At 44.9% G+C, this 18563-nt stretch overlaps 1 protein-coding gene and 1 long non-coding RNA gene across 4 annotated transcripts in view; one reads left to right on the top strand and one right to left on the bottom strand.

Annotated features, from left to right (window-relative positions):
• The window catches only part of DPP6 (dipeptidyl peptidase like 6), a 544191-nt gene that overhangs the window by 389696 nt on the left and 135932 nt on the right, over nucleotides 1-18563 (bottom strand). Inside the window, exon 1 of one of the 3 annotated variants that reach the window (XM_048323990.1) lies at nucleotides 11060-11351. The exons of the other annotated variants lie outside the window; for them this stretch is intronic. Coding sequence (XP_048179947.1) covers nucleotides 11060-11260 — 201 coding nt within the window. The 5' untranslated portion in view covers nucleotides 11261-11351. Of the gene's footprint in view, nucleotides 1-11059; nucleotides 11352-18563 lie in introns of those variants that run through there. 3 annotated transcript variants of the gene reach the window in all.
• LOC125336152 lies at nucleotides 11157-12422 on the top strand. The gene is made up of 2 exons (XR_007207688.1): nucleotides 11157-11245; nucleotides 11348-12422. It is a non-coding gene; the product is annotated as an uncharacterized LOC125336152 (long non-coding RNA).

Here is an 18563-nt window from a genome sequence, read left to right as displayed (position 1 = left end):
GAAATATTTTGCCCTAAAACAAAAAAAATGTTAGAAGCAAAATTTCTTCTCTTCCAGTATCAGAGTTGGCATCCAGTTCTGTGCCTCATGGCTTTCCTCTTTCTTCTTTTCCTTTGTTGTCCCTTGTCTGTTTCTCATCCTCTTGTTTTTAACCCTGCTCCCAGAGTCTGCCTCATTCTTTCCCCCAGAGGCAAACTGAGGATACTGATTGAAAATTCACACTTAATGAGTGCATCATGTCTGTGTCTCCTTTTGGGCAAAGAAGTTGTCTCAGAAAGGTTTTAGCACACTAAAGCTGCTAGAACAGCCCAGACACCACACATACACAGGGCAGAGAGTCGTTGAAAAAAGGAAAAAAGAAACATTAGAGACAGCAACGACAAATTATTCCATTCTGCCCGTCTTCCTTTCCATATTTGCTTCCTTTTTTTTTCCTAAGTGGCCTTTCCCATCTCCCAAGTACATGACTTTTAACCCAGACAACCCTTCCATCTATCAAAAGCCTGACATCCATATTTACACTCCCCCAGGACCAACCTTGTCACTTTACCACATTACCTCCCATTTCCATTTGTGACAACTCTTGGCATGTTTCCCCTCAACCAACCACCACTTCCTTTTACACAGCACATAGCACTCCAGCAGCCAAAGCACAACAGTCTGATAACTGCTCATCCAGTATCATGTATCTTCTTATTATCTGCTACATTATCCTTATCTAATTGCATGCACTTTGGCTCAATCTGACATTTTCAAAACTACAGATGCTTATTAGCTTTTCTTAGCTAAAAGAAAAAATGTGCATTATAGTGATTATCAGTTCCTGGCACTGCCAGTGAAACATTGTAATGAAGGAGACCTTTAGCCCACCATAAACAAGGACAATCAGGGCCTGTTTTGGTTATTAGCAATGCTCCCACAAATGTTGCCACTGTCAGAATTAATGACTGCACTACTAATTGTTAATAATCTCATGTTTCTATCTATGGGTTCTTTTTAGCCTGAAGCTTTAGGCCAAAAGCAAAAATTATTTAATTCTGCACTACCACAGCGAAGCAACAAAGTCGCAGCCCTGATTCCTTTATGGTGCCCAACAGATGCAGGTCATGCCTCCCAGGGGTAAATAACTGGCTGAAGGTCATGCAGCAGGTCAGTGGCAGACCCAGGAGCTGCAAGACTTCCCTAACAGTTATTCCGATGCTCTACCACTGATCCATGCCTCCTCAAAGAGAAGGTATATAAATGTGCCCAGAAATCAGTGAGAGTCACCCATTCCTTGAAGAAGCCTCTTCCAATCACACTGCACTCAAACACAGGGAGTATAAACAAGGCAAGTTCAATAGATGGGGTTACTGTGATCCTAAACCTTGGCTCTGTCAGTTTTAATTAATTACTCTTGTTTGCAATGACTCACTGTATGTGTTCTGACAAGTGTTTGTGCTGCAGTTCATAACAGAACAAAGAAGCTGCTTCAACAGCACCCACTTTATCAGAGACACCATTGTGAAGAAGTATAATACCTTTAGTGTTTTCTCCATGTGTCTCCTCTTGTATCTGGGATTACACCCAAATAAAAAAAAAAAAAAAGAAAAGAAAAAGAAAAGAAAAGAAAAAAAAGGAAAAGAAGGAGTTAATACAGAGCAGGCAGAGGAACGGTGTCAATAAAGTGCTTAGATTCAATATGCCTAGAAGAGTAGTAAAAGTGGAAATCTTTGGTTCACTGTAAAGCATTTATGTGTCTATAGCAACATAGTTGTTGATTTCTACACCTTCCCTAAGAACAAAGTAATAGAAATTCGGTCTTTTAGATATTGCTTTTCTTTTCTAGCACCTAGATGAAATAGAAATAGAAAAACAAAATCAAAACCAAATCGTATTTAGTACAGGTTATACAGAAACATGAGGAAAGATTTAGCAATAAATTACAAACAAATAAAGATAGGATTCTACAGTCACATGAAACATAATCTCACGAGCAATCTGCGCAAATCTCAGAGCTGTGTATGCAATAAACTTATCTTGGGACAATCAGTCTCTTATGCAAGAGGTCAAACACTATTTAAAGCAGATCCCAACACCCTCTTTGCTCTCTGCTCAAGTCTCCTTGTGCTCCCCTGAAACACAAGATAACCCAACCTGCCTATCCTGAGAGGAGGGCACGGACACAGGCAGGAGCAATGCCTGAGGGAATATCACTGGACAGTGGCTGGAGTGGAGCCATCCGGGGTTTTGCTGGGATATCCATCCTTAGGCGCCAGGGCACAGAGAGATAAGGTTGCCAGCAGCCACCTGTTAGATAGGGAGGAAGAACTGGCTCATGACTTCCCAGCAGTGCAAAAACCATGGAATTCTTCTCCTATGAGGTAGGGCTGAGGGATGGGAGAGAGGAAGAGATGAGCTGTGCTTGCTGCCTCTGTGGCATATAAGGGATTCAGAAGTCTTGGGAGCAAATGGGAAGAGCCATCCAGCCCAGAGCCACCTCTCATACCACCCTATCCAGCCAGCAGCAGCAGCTGCCACCAGATTCCTTTTCTGTAACCCTGGTACAAGCATAAATGTCTGTTTTGATACTGTTAGCAGGTCATACTTTTTCTTTTGCCAAAGGCTGACCTTATAAATAAAAGTCTTTTTTAGTCCCCCTTAGCCAGAGGCACTGCAGGACACTTGAATTCATCTTCACAGACACGAACTGTACAGACTGGGCTCTGCAAACCACTGCTTATACCCTTGAGAAGGGACAACAGGCAGCAACAAACCTCCTGCTGCTGCCCAGGTGCTGGACTTCTCCCTCTGCCTCTGCAGGACAGGAGGAAAGCAGCAGGCACAGGGATCCTGTGTACACCTCCTGCGGGTTCTGCTCACCAAGTGTCTTCAGATCTAGGGCTTAGAGACTGCAGCAACATCTGTAACTGCTCAGTCTGCGTGGGTTTCATTTCTCCTCTGACCAAAATACCACAGCTATGTTCTTTTATAGAGTGTTCGAGCTTATTTTAATGGAAAATAAGGAACACGTACATACTTTTGTCATAAACACTTTAAAATTAATGACTGGGGTATAACTGGAGCTGAGGTTATCAGGAGTTTCCCACTGCTGCATTTCCATTTCATGTAGCTCTGTACATCCAAGAGAGAAAGCCTGGGGAGAATTTTGCATTTGCTTTTGAGGTCTGCCTAGATTGAAATCTGCTTGAAATGCTGGAGCAGATGCTATTGACAAATACAGAAAAGAAATATAAAAAGCCCCAAACCACCCCCTCCCTGAAATATTATAATGAAAGCATTAAGGTACTCTTGTCCTTCCTTTTGGATGCTTTAAATCTCCTTTTGCTCAAAGCAAACTCCAAAGCCTTGAAGAGCTAGAAGGAAACATCAGACATTTGAAAAGCCACAGCAAAACTGTCAGAAATGAGTGCTAGATACAGCAAAGATTCAAATGTGCCAGACTTCACAATTAGTTTTACACCTGTAAGAATATCCTTGATGATAACTGGGACAATTTTTAGTCTTAAAGCCCTTGGGGCCCAGAACCAGAAATTGCAATAGCTCACAAGGCTGAGCCACAGCAGACCATCACTGCCATAGAGCTGAGATGAACTGTCCATGTGTCACCTCAGCCTCCAACTCTCCATCAGCAAAGTGAAGATAATAATAAGTGCAGTTTGAAAAGGTACAGAGACTGCAGCTCGTGGAAGAATCTATGTAATAGCTGAGCTCTACTAACAAGCACCTTGTTTAGACTAAAATAATTTACTCTATGTGAGGGATAAATAATTAAAAACCATATTCATCAGCAGAGAGTCACAGTATCGGCATTTTTCAGATTACCTCACACACTTCAGTACCTCTGGGTAAACTGAAATGCTTCCTGAGTGAATGAGTGAGTACCAGGCCCCTCTCTACCTCTCCCCCTGACTCCACACTGCAAGTTTCCTGAGGCTTAAAAACTGCATTGATCTTTGCTGTAATAGTTGGGAAGACTTTCAAATGCTGTTTTTAACAAAATAAACTATGAAATGTCTCTAAATTAAAGTGCTTAAAAAAGTAAGATGTAATTAAAACTCTGGTTTTCATGTGGAAAATTTAGGTTCCCAAATGCTCTATAGGTGGAAAGGTTGTGAAGGACTTGTCTTTCCACTACAGAGAAACCAGTGCCCATTCCCCCTTCAGAACACCTTACTGGACTGTACTAGCACACTCTCCCTCTGTTCCCTTCTGCACTGCTCTGTGCTGTGAAATATCCATAAGCCCAATGCTCATTCTGACTCTCTTTTATAGTTATATACTGGCAGTAAAGATTATGGCCCAGTGATCTATTCATATAGATGAATGCACACACTCAAAATATGCTTTAACTCAGTGAACTCACCCACACTGAATCCTACCAGTACCAAACACCCACAATTTAATGAATACACATAACGTTTTCAAAGGTGAACACATCTGTTAAAAAACTGATCAAAAATAAGTATTTGTGCATCTAACTAAGAAATATATTCCAGTATGTATTTTTGTATTTGACCACAAATCTTTTGAAATAACTTGAAACTACAAAACTAAATTATTATTATTGCTTTTGAAAAGATACAGTGTATCACAACCCACTGTGAGTGAAAGAGGCTTTTGGGAAAATACTGGTGTCTTATTTGCTTTCCTTTCGGAGCAAAGAGAAAAACATTCCCTTAGAAGGAAGATTTGTTTCTTTCCTCCTTCCTCCATGTCTGAATAAGGGGCCGCTTAAAACTATTGCTGAATCATTTTGTCTGAGCTGTCAAAACAAATATTTCTCCCTGAAGGTGAAAAAGAGAGTTACAGAACTGCCATCAGTTCCAACAGACCTAGAGAAAGCAGTAAGGAATTGAAGAACCCCCACGTGTAGGTGTGAGTATGTAAACAAGTGGGTGGTTGGTGCTTCCCTATAAAAGCAGGGAAAAGCCAAGCACTCCATAGGAACGGTGTGATCACGACACGCTGCCACCCCTTGGTCACGGGATGAAAACGCTCGTACCTCACGGCAGTGTGCTGGGAACCATCCAGCACATCAGACAAAAATCCCGGAAAAATCAACCTGCAGTTAACGAGCTACAACGGGAGATTTTACTGCACCAACACAAGCATAAATATATTAGCCTGAAGTAATGTAAAGCTTTTTATTTCAAGGGACAAAAATCTTCTGAGTCCCAAAGAGCATTTTCCAACCTGTGATACACACCCTAAGGACTGCGTTCAGTCTGGCCTTTCCTGAAACAAAAATATACGAATGGGTGGAGAAGAGCACATACTCACAGATATTTTTTCCCAGTTCCTATGTCTTTAAAAGCCCCTTGGAAACCAACTTGAGCTGCTCCAACCCTGGGCTCAGTCTCTGGTTTCTGCACTCGAGCTCCCAGCTCAGAGAGAGAAATAACGTGAGCCGAGTACTCTGTGTGAGGTATCCCAACCTATGGCACAGTTCACTACTATCAGAGAGATGATTCAGCCTCTTCACACAGCTATTCCTGAATACTTAAAAATACATTTTCTCTGGCAGATTTTTTAGTGTGTGCATCATCACCATGGCTAGGGAAGACTGCAGAAACAGAGGCTGCTTTTAAACTGGCAGCAAAAATCGTAAGTTGGTTTAATGACAGATATAGCCATAAAGCCAAGTATGAAAAGTGTATCACCTGCAGATCAGAGTGCCCAGTATTCAGTAATCACAAAATATGTGATGGGCTTCTGTGCAAATATAACCCATGATTTTAATAAGGTTTATAACTATTCCTTTTGAAGGAAGTAAGCTGCAATTTTTATTCATTTCAAAAGGTGAGTTACAGGATGTCAGTGGGGCCTAATTATTTCCACTGAAATATCCATTCCAGCTCTCTGCATCTTAATGGCTGGAGGATAACTGAGTTCAGCATCCAAAAACTCACGAAGAAGAGGCAGAACAAGAGATTCTTACAGACTTAAACAGTAGTTTCTGCCCATATACACAGTAGTCCAGATCTACAGATAGAATTCTGGTTACAATTCAAATTATTACATCTTACGACAAAGCTGGGATTTCTGCAGTCCTACAACCCCCTCTGTACAATCAATTCACTCTTCTCTTTAGGAGAAAAACATCCCACTTTTGAAATGCCTGTTGCCTGCAGCTCAGGCCTCAAACTTTCTGAAACACTGTCCTTGACACACATTTCTAGGAGGCAATATCTCTTCCCATTACACAAATAATGAACTGAAAATTAACACTTTCAATTACATGCAACAGCAAGTCTGACATATCAAATTACCTTTTTTTTTTTACACTGATGGTTTTGAGTCTCACTTTCTCAGACTCACTCTGTTAACAAAGGATATTTGATTTACTAAATCCTTAATTTATTGAAGCACAAAACACGGTTTCACTGAGGCATCTCAAAATTATCTCCATTTATATTTGAATGAAAAACTTCTCAAAAGGTAAATCAGTCTGAATAATCAATTTCAGAACTAGCAAAGTATAATATATGGCCAAATGTAGTTTTACACAAATGCAGGAAAGAAAGAAATATTCAGAATTCAGTTATTGAAAGACTATTCATAGGAATGAAAGTTTTTGTACTTTGGGACTGGCTTTTTTTATATGCTTAAGTCACCTACTAAAGCCAAAGAGAATTTTGGCTAAGTAATGAACCTGTAAGAATGCAGCATGTGGCTTTTTATATCAAAAATTGTTATGCTGTTTCACTGGAGGATTCAATATCTTTAACAGATAACTTCTCATACAAAATTCACTTTAAAAAAGACTTCTGTGATCATTGTTTTACAATCAGTGCCTTATAAAATGGATCAATATTCCACATTACAGAACAGTGTTGAATTTTTTATGCACCTGATTAATGCACTGTTATCATCCCAGTAATTAAAAGGAGTGGCATTACACACAATCAGCATGATACATCTTACTCAGCACCTCCTGGCAGTTGCCTGCAAAAATTAAACTCATTAATCACTGTGATGCCAAGAAAGAAGACTTGAAAAGATGAAGAAGCTCTACCTTATGGAGAAAAGTTCCCAAGTCAATGTGTAAGAGAAAATCCCTTCCACTTTACAATATGCAGAGCATTTATCTCATCAGTCTAAAAGATAAACCAATCAAAATTACCATCTAAAAGGTAATCTCATCAATCTAAAAAAGAAAATTATGTTAAAAAAAATTTTCATAACCTGCTATTCCACCACACTAAACTGAACGAAGAGTTCTCACAGATGTCTCCTCATCTAAATAAATGTAGTGAAAAGCTAATCTTACAACAAGGTAAATATGTCATCAGAATTTTGTTTAGAGCTGTTCCAATAATTAACTTTAATATCAATAATGCCACAGAGCCAACTAGGAAGTGCTTTTCTGGTGTCATTTATACAGAACCTAGTTTCCTTACTACTCCTCCCATAAATAACATGATTGTCTCATCAGACTAGAAATTAACATGAAAAATTTGCATGAGTCAATCCAGGTTTTGTTCAGTAGTTAGGTCTACTATATATTATTTTTCTGATAGAACTGCCATGAGCTGAAACATAGTACAAACTATTTAAAATTCTAAAGAATGTTGCAACCTCTACTTTGCTATACTTTTACATTACAGAAATAATGTTCTCAGGTGTGTCTCAATGGTGTCTGTAAGTCAGCAGTTGTCATATAAAATCATTATTGGTTTTGATTTGAATTTTATTAGGGACTTACTGCCTCCTCTTTAACTCTGTATAGATTTCACATAGTATTTTTCCACCAGTAGTACTTCCAGTGGACAGAATGCTTACTTACAATACTGTGACCTTCAAAGGCAAGATCCTTTTTTTTCTGCATTGAGGTCTGTGCTGGTGCTTAAAAATACAGTGCTGAATACAGCACACATATTTCAATAGGAAAAATCATCATCAGCAACCCATAAAATACACTCAGTTCTCTCCCTTTTATTAATCACATGACAAAGTTAGGAACAGAACAGCCTCTTTCTCACGTTTGTTTTGATATTTCCAAGTATGGAAAGGGAAAAAGCCCTTTGTTTCCATATGTTTAGGTTCTGGGGTTTTCTCCTACATTGATGTTGAAAGACGAAAGACAGTGTGAATACCCCACTTGTAGAAAACAGAAAACAGAAGTCTAATCTTCGAAAAGAGTTTCCAATGTTGTCTCCTTAAGCCCTCCCCCATGATGATACCCTGCACAAACAGACCACTCTCCTTGTACTTATTCCTTGGTCTTTGCCAGCTCTCTGCCTCACTTTTCCCTTTCCCTCGGGGGTCTCATGCCCAGGGCTGCATTTGCTCATCCTGAGTGAGCCTGACTGCTGCCACGGGGGATGGGAAAGGAGCCCTCTGTCTCTGCCGATCTCGCCAGGGATGATGGCAAGAGGTCACTGCCAGCTCGCCTCGGCACCACTCCGGGAGGGTTTGGCAGAGCAAACAGCTCCCCTTCTCTGGGACAGGAGGGGTTCGGCGCCGCGGACAGCTCCCCGTGTCCCGGGACAGGAGGGGTTCGGCACCGCGGACAGCTCCCCGTGTCCCGGGACAGGAGGGGTTCGGCGCCGCGGACAGCTCCCCGTGTCCCGGGACAGCAGGGGTTCGGCGCCGCGGACAGCTCCCCGTGTCCCGGGACAGGAGGGGTTCGGCGCCGCGGACAGCTCCCCGTGTCCCGGGACAGCAGGGGTTCGGCACCGCGGACAGCTCCCCGTGTCCCGGGACAGGAGGGGTTCGGCACCGCGGACAGCTCCCCGTGTCCCGGGACAGCAGGGGTTCGGCGCCGCGGACAGCTCCCCGTGTCCCGGGACAGCAGGGGTTCGGCGCCGCGGACAGCTCCCCGTGTCCCGGGACAGCAGGGGTTCGGCACCGCGGACAGCTCCGTACCCCGCTCCCCCGCCCCACTCCGCTCCGGTTCAGCACCGCGGACACCTCCGGCCGTCCTGCCCCTCCTGCCGGCGCCTGTCCCCGCGAGCGGAACTGCCGCTCCCGGAAACACAAAATTTAAAGACCATTTCCACTGGTTCGTCATGACTTCATCCTCCCGACCTGAACGACCCTCTGCCGGAGACCACCAGCTCAGGTTGCCCAGTCTGCTGGACGGGAGCACCTGTGAGTTGCCGACCTAGTCCTGGGGACTTTCTCAGACGCGTTGCCCCCTTTAAAAACAATTCACACAAAGTGTCTATGTGAGTTTAGGAGGCACCCCAAATCCCTGTTTCTGGCCACATTTTTTGCACTTTCTTGCAGAAGACACCTAGGCAGGCACAGACAGCAGTGTCCCTCAACAGACAGCAGTGCCCAGCAGTACTCTCCACCCACACAACTCTGAGGGGGGAAGAGAAAAGGAAAAGAAAAAAAAAGAAGGAAAAAAAATCTCTCATTTTAGAAGTTAAAGAATATTGTTATTAATATTATTTTGGACACACTCTGCACAAATCACTCGCACATGCTAAACTGCAGGCTTTCCTTTGCTTCCGGACTCAGCGCTTCTGGTGACCAGAGAAGCGGCTCCAGACATCTGCTGTCTCCAAATACAGGAAAGCGAAATTAAAACAATGAGGAAAATGTGCCTGAGCCCAGCCCTGGAGGTGGCACTCCGCTGGCTCGCAGCGACACCTAGAGCCCAGCACACCGCCGGGAAGGGCCCCGTGTCCCCAGCCACACCGGGAGAGGGTCACGAGTGGGCGCGGACGCCCGGGAAAGGGGCACGGTCCCTTCCTGCAGCTGGCCAGGGCCAAGGAGCAGCAGTGCCAAGATCTTTGCCGGTGAGCGGGTCACAGGGAAGAGTCAATTCAGGTCCCTGTCCCTGCTGTCCCCCGGGGCTGTCAGCAGTCTCTCACCTCAGGGAGAGGTTTAGGTCGATTGGCCCCATCGCTGACAGAAGTCAGCGCTTGCTCTATGGACCACAAAAGTCTTTACAAATATGGACAGGGACTTAAAAGATAATCCGAGGACATTTCCCTGCATGCACAACTATCCTCTGAGTGAAGCAGCCCTGCTGTTGTGGCTTGAAGCTGTGCCTTGCTTGGGAAGGCTCCCAGAGCCAAAGCTAAACCCTGCTGCAAAGCTAACGCGTCCCACTCGGGCAAGTATTTTTAACAGACACAAACATTATTCCCAACTGCAGCCATTTGCTTCCCCTTGTGTGTGCTTCCACAGAGGCAAAACACACTCAAATCCCTCTGCAAACCTAACACCAGCCAGCGATGGGGAGCCACATGTTTTGATCTAACACTGGCCCTTTTTCTCTTAGTCTTTCTGCTTTCCAAATCCCCTGGCCCCCTCCTCGCCACCCCAAAAGAACCAGGGGCAGTCGACCCAGACTAGTTTAACTCCATCGGACACAGCAGGCAGCCAGCGGCCTGGATTAGTCACTCGTTACTAAGGCGATATGCAGATGCACCCTTTGAAGTCGCTGCTCTCGGAAGCAGCGCGGGAGCGGAAGGTGCGCGGCCGAAGTTTGCGGCTTCCCCGCGGGGGCTCTCCCGGGGGCAGGGGGAGGGGGCGAGAGAGAGACCCAGAAACGGCTGCTCAGTGGTTAAAAAGTTTCCCTGCTGCCAGGTTAGGGGGAGGCTGACAGGAAAGCGAGGAGGGACGGACAAGGTGAAGACTTCTGCCCCAGGAGAGTGTTAAGGGATAAAACACGGAATAATAATAAAATAAAAATTAAAAAAAAATTTAAAAGGGGGGTGGGGAGCCTTGTCGCGTAGCTTGGGGGAAGACGGACGGAGCTGGCACTTGGCGTTTCCTAACGTGCTGACCCCGAGCCCCCCAGCCCCGTTCCACAGGAGCGGAGAGCCGCGCAAGGAGCCCGGTAACAGGGAGAGCTGCGGGGCCAGTGCGGGGGCGGGCGGGTCCTGGATCGGCTCGACTCCCAGCGGGCTCCGTCCCGTACTATTCCCGGCACTTCAGGGGAAGAAGAGGAGCGCAAAGACCCGCCTGGAAGAGCGGACAAACCGCAAGAAATTGCTGCCAGCCTAGAGGGGCACACAGCCATCCCGCAGGACAGGGGGCGGGGAGGGGGGGCACCCAAAACCCAACCCAACCGCACGCGAACGACACCGGCGCTTACATCCTCCTCCTCGCAGTCACTTCGCGACTGGTACTGGAAGCGGGGCCGGCTGCCTTCCTGTTGCAATGGACGCGGGGTCTTGCCGGCAGCGCCGTCCTCCTCGCTGCTCTGGCCGCCCAGGAGGTGACTCGCTTCGGGAGGAACCGGGAACGAGCGGGAGGTGTTGATCTTCCCGCTGAACCGCTGGTACAGTGAAGCCATGAAGTCAATCCGCGGGAAACGAGGGAGAGGGAGGGAAAGAGAGACGCTTCTTTTTTTCTTCCCCTCCTCTCTTCCTTTTGGCTACAGCATGCTACACGCGGGTGAGGATCAGTCCCACATCAGTGGAAGGGAGAGCGAGGGATCCTGCTACGCGGTCCTCTGCACCGGCATCCGGAGAGAAACGGGGGGGATCAAGAGAGCAGAGACGGGGGAGTGATGAGAGGAAGAAGAAAGATAAATAAATAATAAAACGCAATCGAGCCGTAACACCACAGGCCCCGGGAATGCTGCACCATCCGGTGCTGGGAAGAAAAAAAAAAAAACAGAAGAGGAAAAAAAGGAACCAAAACACTCCACGAAGACGTACCCCCGATAATGGCGCCTGAGTGGATCAGCATTAAATGTGCTTTGGGGGTGTGCGTGTGTGTTTGCAAAAGCAGGGAAAAAAAAAAAAAAAGGAAGGGGGGCTGGCTCAATCGCTGGCTGTCAGCGGCTCCCCAGGCAGAGGTGGCGGAGCAGTCGCCTCCGAGGTCGCATACCAACAGTGTGCACAAGCGAGAGGCAGAGTGACAGAGTGTGTGAGATGGAGTGGAAGAGGCTGGGAAGCCTCATTCAAAGCACGTTGCTCTTCCTGGGAAGGAGGGTTCTTCTACAATCATCTCCTTTTCGGTACCTTCTGGGTTTTCTTCCTGCCTATTTTTTTTTCCCGGGGAAACAACTCAAAAAAAAAAAAAAAAAAAAAAAAAAAAAAAAAAAAAAGGGCAACGGACACCTGATCGCCAGCCGAGAGGGAGAAAAAGAGGTGGGGAGGGGGAAGGTGAGGTGGAGAGGCGGGACCGGCAGCCGGAGGGGCTCTGGGAGGCCGCTGTGCGCAGAGTGGCTCGGCTCCGAGGACGGGGCGAGAGGGGGGAGGGCGAAGCCTCTCCTCTGCCCTGCCCTGCCCCAGCGGGCACGGCTTAGCCCGGCAAGAGGGCACTGCCCGGTCCCCGTCCCCTCCGCCCGTCCTCCTCCTTCCCCCATCTCCCCACGGCCGGGGAGAGGGGGGGTTGCGGGTTTTTTGGAGGTGGTTGTTGTCGTCGCTTTTTAAAATAATCCGGTAAATCGTGTCTCTTACTATTTTTGTATTAATTCATTTTGCTGCATTAAAACGTGCTTCAGCGCCCCTCAGTGGAAATCCGCCCAAAGCGGCTCCCGGCGGCTCCGGCCGGGGATAAACAACCGCGGTCCCGGAGCCGGGGACGGAGCCGGGGCCGGGCTGGGCGTGCTGGGCCGGGGCTGGGGCCGGGGTCGCGGTCGCGGTCGGGGTCGGACCCGGGGCCGGGGCCGCGCCGAGAACCTCCCGCCACGGCTTCTGCTCGGGGCCGCCGGGCCCCTTCCCCCGGCCCGGGAACCGCGGGCGCCGCTCCGCGCTCCGGGCGGGGACACCGGGCACTGCTCGGGCCGGCTCCGCGGAGCTGCCGGCGGGGTACAGCCCCGCCAGCCCCGCACGGCTGCTCGGGACAGAGGGTGACAGTTCCTGTTGCTCCAGCATCAGGCACAGGGGTTTCCATAGCAACAGATGCTTAGGTTTAAAGGAAAGTGGCAGAGTTGCTGTCCCCTCTTTCGCGCTCCAAAAACTTCTCCTTTGACCTCTAAATTTAACAGAGATATTGGGATTACAACACACAGAGCATAAACCAATGTTTGCCCATTCCCACTGAGAGACTTACTGCTGAAGAGCTCACAAACTTCATTATAATTTAACTAGTGGATTTTATGGGCTGAAATTGTGTCTCTAAACACTGTTCTTGCTCAAAGTTTTAGCTGTTAATATAGCACCATCTCTGATATATGTAATTTCATCAGTCTTAAAAAAACCCCACTTCAGTAGAGCATGTATACAATATTCTTAAGAGCAACCCCCTCCCCCTATGATTTCAACACCTGCCTGATCAAAAATCTCTTTGCATCTGAATAGTTTCATCCACTCCTTTTTATTTGTGTCTTCAAAGTCAGGCATGAAAAGTCTTAATATTTAGATGAAAAGGGAGCCTTATCTCATCAAGAGAGAAAACAAAAACAAACGCTCTATCGCCTTCCTGACGGAACTTGAAAGAAGGAATCATTTTGATCTTCACAACTGAGATCCTGACATTTAATTAAAAAACAAGATGAGCACACAATGCTCTGAAGCAAAGGTCTGGCTTCTAAGTCATAGTGACACACATCATAACAGAGGTAACTTTCCAGAAGCCACTTGGACCCCTTGTAACTTCTGTTTCAGACACAAATTGACTACCAAAAATCTGGACACATAGCTCAGCTAAATTCCACCTTGAACTGCATTAAGAGTGGCTTTATGATACCTGGAATTGGTGACAACTAGTGCTGAAAAAAAAAGGAGCAAGAGAATAAAATTAAAAGAAATAATACATTTTTAACTTCTAAGGAAAAAGTAGGACACAAAGGAATAATCAAAGAAAGCCACGAAAAGGCAAGATGAAACCACTCGGCAGGAAAAAACACCAAAGATTAAATGTCTGAATTAAAGAGTTTCAAAGAAATTACAGAAAAAAGAAAACATTCAGCATCACAGCCCAGTTCAAACCCAGAAGAACCTCTAAGGACCAATTCAGATCCAAATACACTGTTTGTGGTTTTAATTCTCAAGAACCAAGATTTCACATAATTGAGTTTGCCTAGTCATGCACACGTATATTGTACATATATGTGTGTACACAATTCACAGAAAAATTACATTAAGGAAATACAAAATTGCAATGTCAAATACTTGAAAAGCTCAGTGAAAAACAAACAGCCAAATGGTCCTCATCCACCAAAATATCCTGATCGTGCATCTTTGGGCTGTGATTCATTTGCCTGAAAATAAATAATTACAGCTATTTAAAGGCATTTCTGATTCCAGCTCTCCCCTCCATGACAGACTGGGGACAGCAGAAACAATTTAATATCATGTTCTGGATATCACAGTGGGTGAAGGAAGAAAATTTGCACCAGTTGGGAAGTGCAAGACACATTTCTGTCACCCTGCTACAGCCAGAGTGACCTTGTTTAGAAGGGCTGGGCAGGCAGCTGGAGGCAGAAATATCTTGAATAACCCCCTGCAGTAAGATGCATCAGGATCAGTCTGTCGATGGCATTGCTGAAAGCAGGAGGATTTTTCAGAGTTATAGGGGACCCAGACGATTTCATTAGGGTCTCTGGAGAGCACTCCAGACTGCCTGTGCACAAGTTATCTCAGGGTGCAGCTTGTCCCCTGCAAAGATGTGTCATGGTAGTCTTGCCTGCCTGTGAGGCAGGACACAGCCCAGCGCTCCTGAGGCACTGCTCAGTGCTGGAGGCACCTCTACCCTACACTTGCAAGTCCGTGGTTAATTTGCTATTCATCTGTGCACAACTAGGAGCCCAGAGTCCTCTACAATGTCCTGTGAACAGACACTGTCATAAAATGTGCACACCAGTGGGGCATGGAAAGCATGGAGCCAAAAAAATCTACAGGAAACATCGAGACATGGCAGCAAAATGCCACTAAACAAACACCATATCAGGAACCAGGGTTGCATTGCAGCAAAAGACCTTTCCAGCCCGTGGCAAGATTTGAGAAGTGAGCAATTTGTGTTCTGAAACGTGTGTAAAGAGGCAAAATATTTCAAAAGTACAAACATAGGGTTCTTGTCTTTAAACCCTATCTTATATGTAAGAAAAATCCTTTCCCTAAACTCTGCAACAAGATCCCAAGATAAAAATCAAGGCACTTCAAAACAAACAGTGTCTTCAAGCCTCACTTAGTTGTATATTTAATTCAGTATCCGAAGTTTTGAAGGGAGGTTTGATTCCTAACTAGTGACATTTCCATCAAAATAAAGTGTGTTAGTTAAGACATTTTCCCTGCAGCACCAAAGTATGTTTTACTGACATTTCTAAAGCATTCAGATAAAAATGACACTTTTTTTTCCCCCCACGTTGTATAAATAAACAGTGTCCCCATATTTCAGCACTATTAATGTAACACAATCAAAAGCAGGTCAAACCCAAGCCCTACTGCCTTTAAAACTTTACATTAAATATTTGTTTTCAGACAAATCAGCTCAGAATAACACTGGCAAAGAAACAATCCAGCAATATTACTCCTGGATATTTTTTATTTAGATATTAGTTCTATCTGTCAGGGAATTCAAGCATTGCTATTCATGTTTGATTCTTCTGTTCTGACAAAGCAATTTATGAGCTTGCCATCTAAATAATACAGAGTTTGTTGCAGACAGAGCTAAACTTGTTTCCAGTTTTCAAGTGGTGATAATTATTAAGCAGCTGATTAGGTTGGTTAAAAACCAAAAAAAAAAAAAATTCAATAGTTCAAGTACACTTTTTATTATTTAAATTATTATATTTTAATTTTCCAATGGACTTTTAAAGGAATTTTAGAATTTCCTGGGTTTTTTTTTATGTCACTCCCAAAAAGGCCAAGTTAGTATTTTCTCTTAAAATGACTGTATTTATTAATAGAAAACATCTGGGTTTTTTATAATAGCAACTGTCTAGGCACTAGACAGACAAAGATACAGTATCTTAACTCCTATTACCATGGTCAGCCAAGATAAAAGCATCCAGCTCATGAATCTCTGACGGCCCCAGGCTTATGCATTCTATACATCTGCTGCCTGGTGTCCACTAAAAACCCAACCCAACCAAACCAGAGCAGAAAATCCCTTTCCTGTGTCAAATGCACCAGTTCAGCAGTCCCTGAGGATACATTTGATCATTCATTTTGATCTCACGGGTGTGCTGGGAGGAGCATTGCACTGTGTCAAGACAAGTGACAGTAGGGCTGAGGAGGGGCAACATTTATTGTGGAATTAGTATGCTGAGCTGTTCACTTTCCTAGCTCATTATTTGTGCCAGCAGCATCTCAGAGCAAGTGATGTAGAAATGCAGCATTGGACAGTGAGTGAGCTTAGGACATAGAGAAGCATATTTTTCTCTGGAATCACACACTATTTAGAAAAATACCCTCACAGGCCCCTAAGATAGCTTTCCAGGCTGGACTAAAAGAAACATTAGTAAAATTAGTTTTCTGGGAACCCCAAGAATAATTCAATCTTCCACAAGTGGTTGAATGACAGCTTTTGTGGGGAAAATAAAACACTGATATACTCAAGTACTGGGAATGGCAGACAATGGTGGCTTTACGGGATACAAGATTTTGGGGAAAAAAGAAAGTTGGCTGGAAGAAAAGGCTCTTCAGGACTAGAGATGGGCCCAGAGGGAGGCAAGAATAAAAAAATCAAAAGCATATAGAAGAGGCAGGGACACAGTGAAGTAACCAGGAGGGCTGAGAAGAAAAGGAGATGAAGACAAGTGAGGTCAAAGAGGCAGGGAAGAAATGCACCAAAAACTGTCAGAGACGGAAAGCACCAACATGCCTGGGGAACAGGGAGCCAGGCTGGGGTGGTACAAGGTTAACTGGAGCCACACAATGGGAGCATTTTCAAAACCAGGGAGATCAGCTGCTCCAGAGGGCAATTCCAATGCCTGGTGGATAAATGTTCTCTCAGTGGTCAGTCAAACAGGTGATTTTAACCACCGAGGGTCTTGATACCCACCTAGGCCTAATTAAATGAAATCAAGAGCATGTAGCTGAGTATCAGCAGGCTCTTCCTGGCAGTGTGAGCAGGACTGTTTCCAAAGGAAATGGGTGAAAGTCCTAATGCTGAGGGCACTTATAAATAGCCTGTGTGAGGTGTTAGAAAATGTGCTGTAAGGCATAATCCCGCCAACTGGCAAAGCTACAGATCATATGACCAGGAAGGTCTTTCCCATATGGTTTTTTATGATTTTGCAGTTGATGCAGAGGTGAGGAAAGGCAGAAAACACAGAAACCAACACATAAGAGAGGAGTTGGAGCAATGGCTGTGCAAGTCTGGGGCTAAAAAAGCTTATGCAAAGCCTAAGTAAAAGAAAACACTGATGTGCATGTGTTTGTACAGCTGCACACCACATCAGGGTTCTGGCCTACCCCTGTACCTGGTACTGCCATTCATACCAATAGAAATTTGTACTGCAGACTGTCCTTCTTGTCTTAATTAACATTCTGTCTTTGGAAGCTTTATCTGAGAGAAGTTAGGATGAGGTCCCAAATCCATGTCTTCAAGAGAAGCCAGGAAGTCAAGCATTACAGATAAATATATTTTTCTTTGGATGCCACGAGCTGTTGGCATCCATGTGAGACTTGGCTGATGTTGCTGAGCTGCTCTCCACTAGGCACATTCTTCTCTGCTTTGTAACCTGCCAGTGTTTGATACTCAAGTCAGATATGCCATGACAGCAATCAGGTTGCCTGATTAATCTGATCTCTCAAGGGGGTTTTCAGTAAGAAAAGGGGATATATGTGTCTTCAGAAAGGCAAAGTAGGCTTTTACAGGTCTATCAGAAAAGCAAACATCTTGCAAAATGGTCCCTCTGTCACCTCAGACTCTGACTCAAGACAAGAGATATGCTCAGCTCTGTATGTGAAAGGGATGCATAAGGTTCCTGCTCCATTTATGTGCATGAGCCACATCTGCACATCCTTAATTGCCCAAGTTGGGAGAAGCTGAGGCAATTGCTCTCAAATTCACCACTGTAAAATTGGCAGCACACAGAAGCAAAATACCTTGGAGAAATTCTGAGTTTGCACTTGCCAAAAAGAACTTGTGCATGCAGAATCTTGGAGAAACAGAAGGAATTTAATGAGTTAGAATTTCAAATGCATGCCACAGGATTCAAAGGGAGCAGACAAGACAAAATAATTTCATTTAAAGTGTTTTGTTTATAATACAAAGATTTTCTTTAAACAGATCTGACTCCTCAGATCACTAAACTTTAGTTATCACTAAACTCACAGGGGTTTTTTTGTTGTTGCTGTTGCTTGGAATAGAAACAAAACCTAGATTTATTAAAATACTCAGAGGATGTAATGACACAATTTTAGGTTTGGGAACCCTCCAGCTGAAAGAAAACCCTAGAGGAAAATATGAATATGCAGGGAAAAAGGTATATTTAGACAAGTGGACATCTCAAAAAGGCTACCTAGGCTAACCAAATATCCTCCCACTCCTTTGTTCTCCTTGTGGCCCTGCCAGACATATGTTTCTTCCTCCAGTTTGGCATGGATTCAGCATATTCAGATATTCTTCTCTTGCAGCATTGATATAGAAAGGAGCAATGCCGGAGGTGTGTAAAACCCCTGCCTGTGGGAGAGCATGTTGGATATTCTTCAGGAATAAATACCGGATCAGGCAATCTTGAGGGCTGTAGGTACAAC

Source organism: Corvus hawaiiensis, chromosome 1 (assembly GCF_020740725.1).
Source record: "Corvus hawaiiensis isolate bCorHaw1 chromosome 1, bCorHaw1.pri.cur, whole genome shotgun sequence".
In the NCBI taxonomy this organism is placed as follows: domain Eukaryota; kingdom Metazoa; phylum Chordata; class Aves; order Passeriformes; family Corvidae; genus Corvus; species Corvus hawaiiensis.
This window is presented reverse-complemented; position numbering and strand designations above follow the sequence as displayed.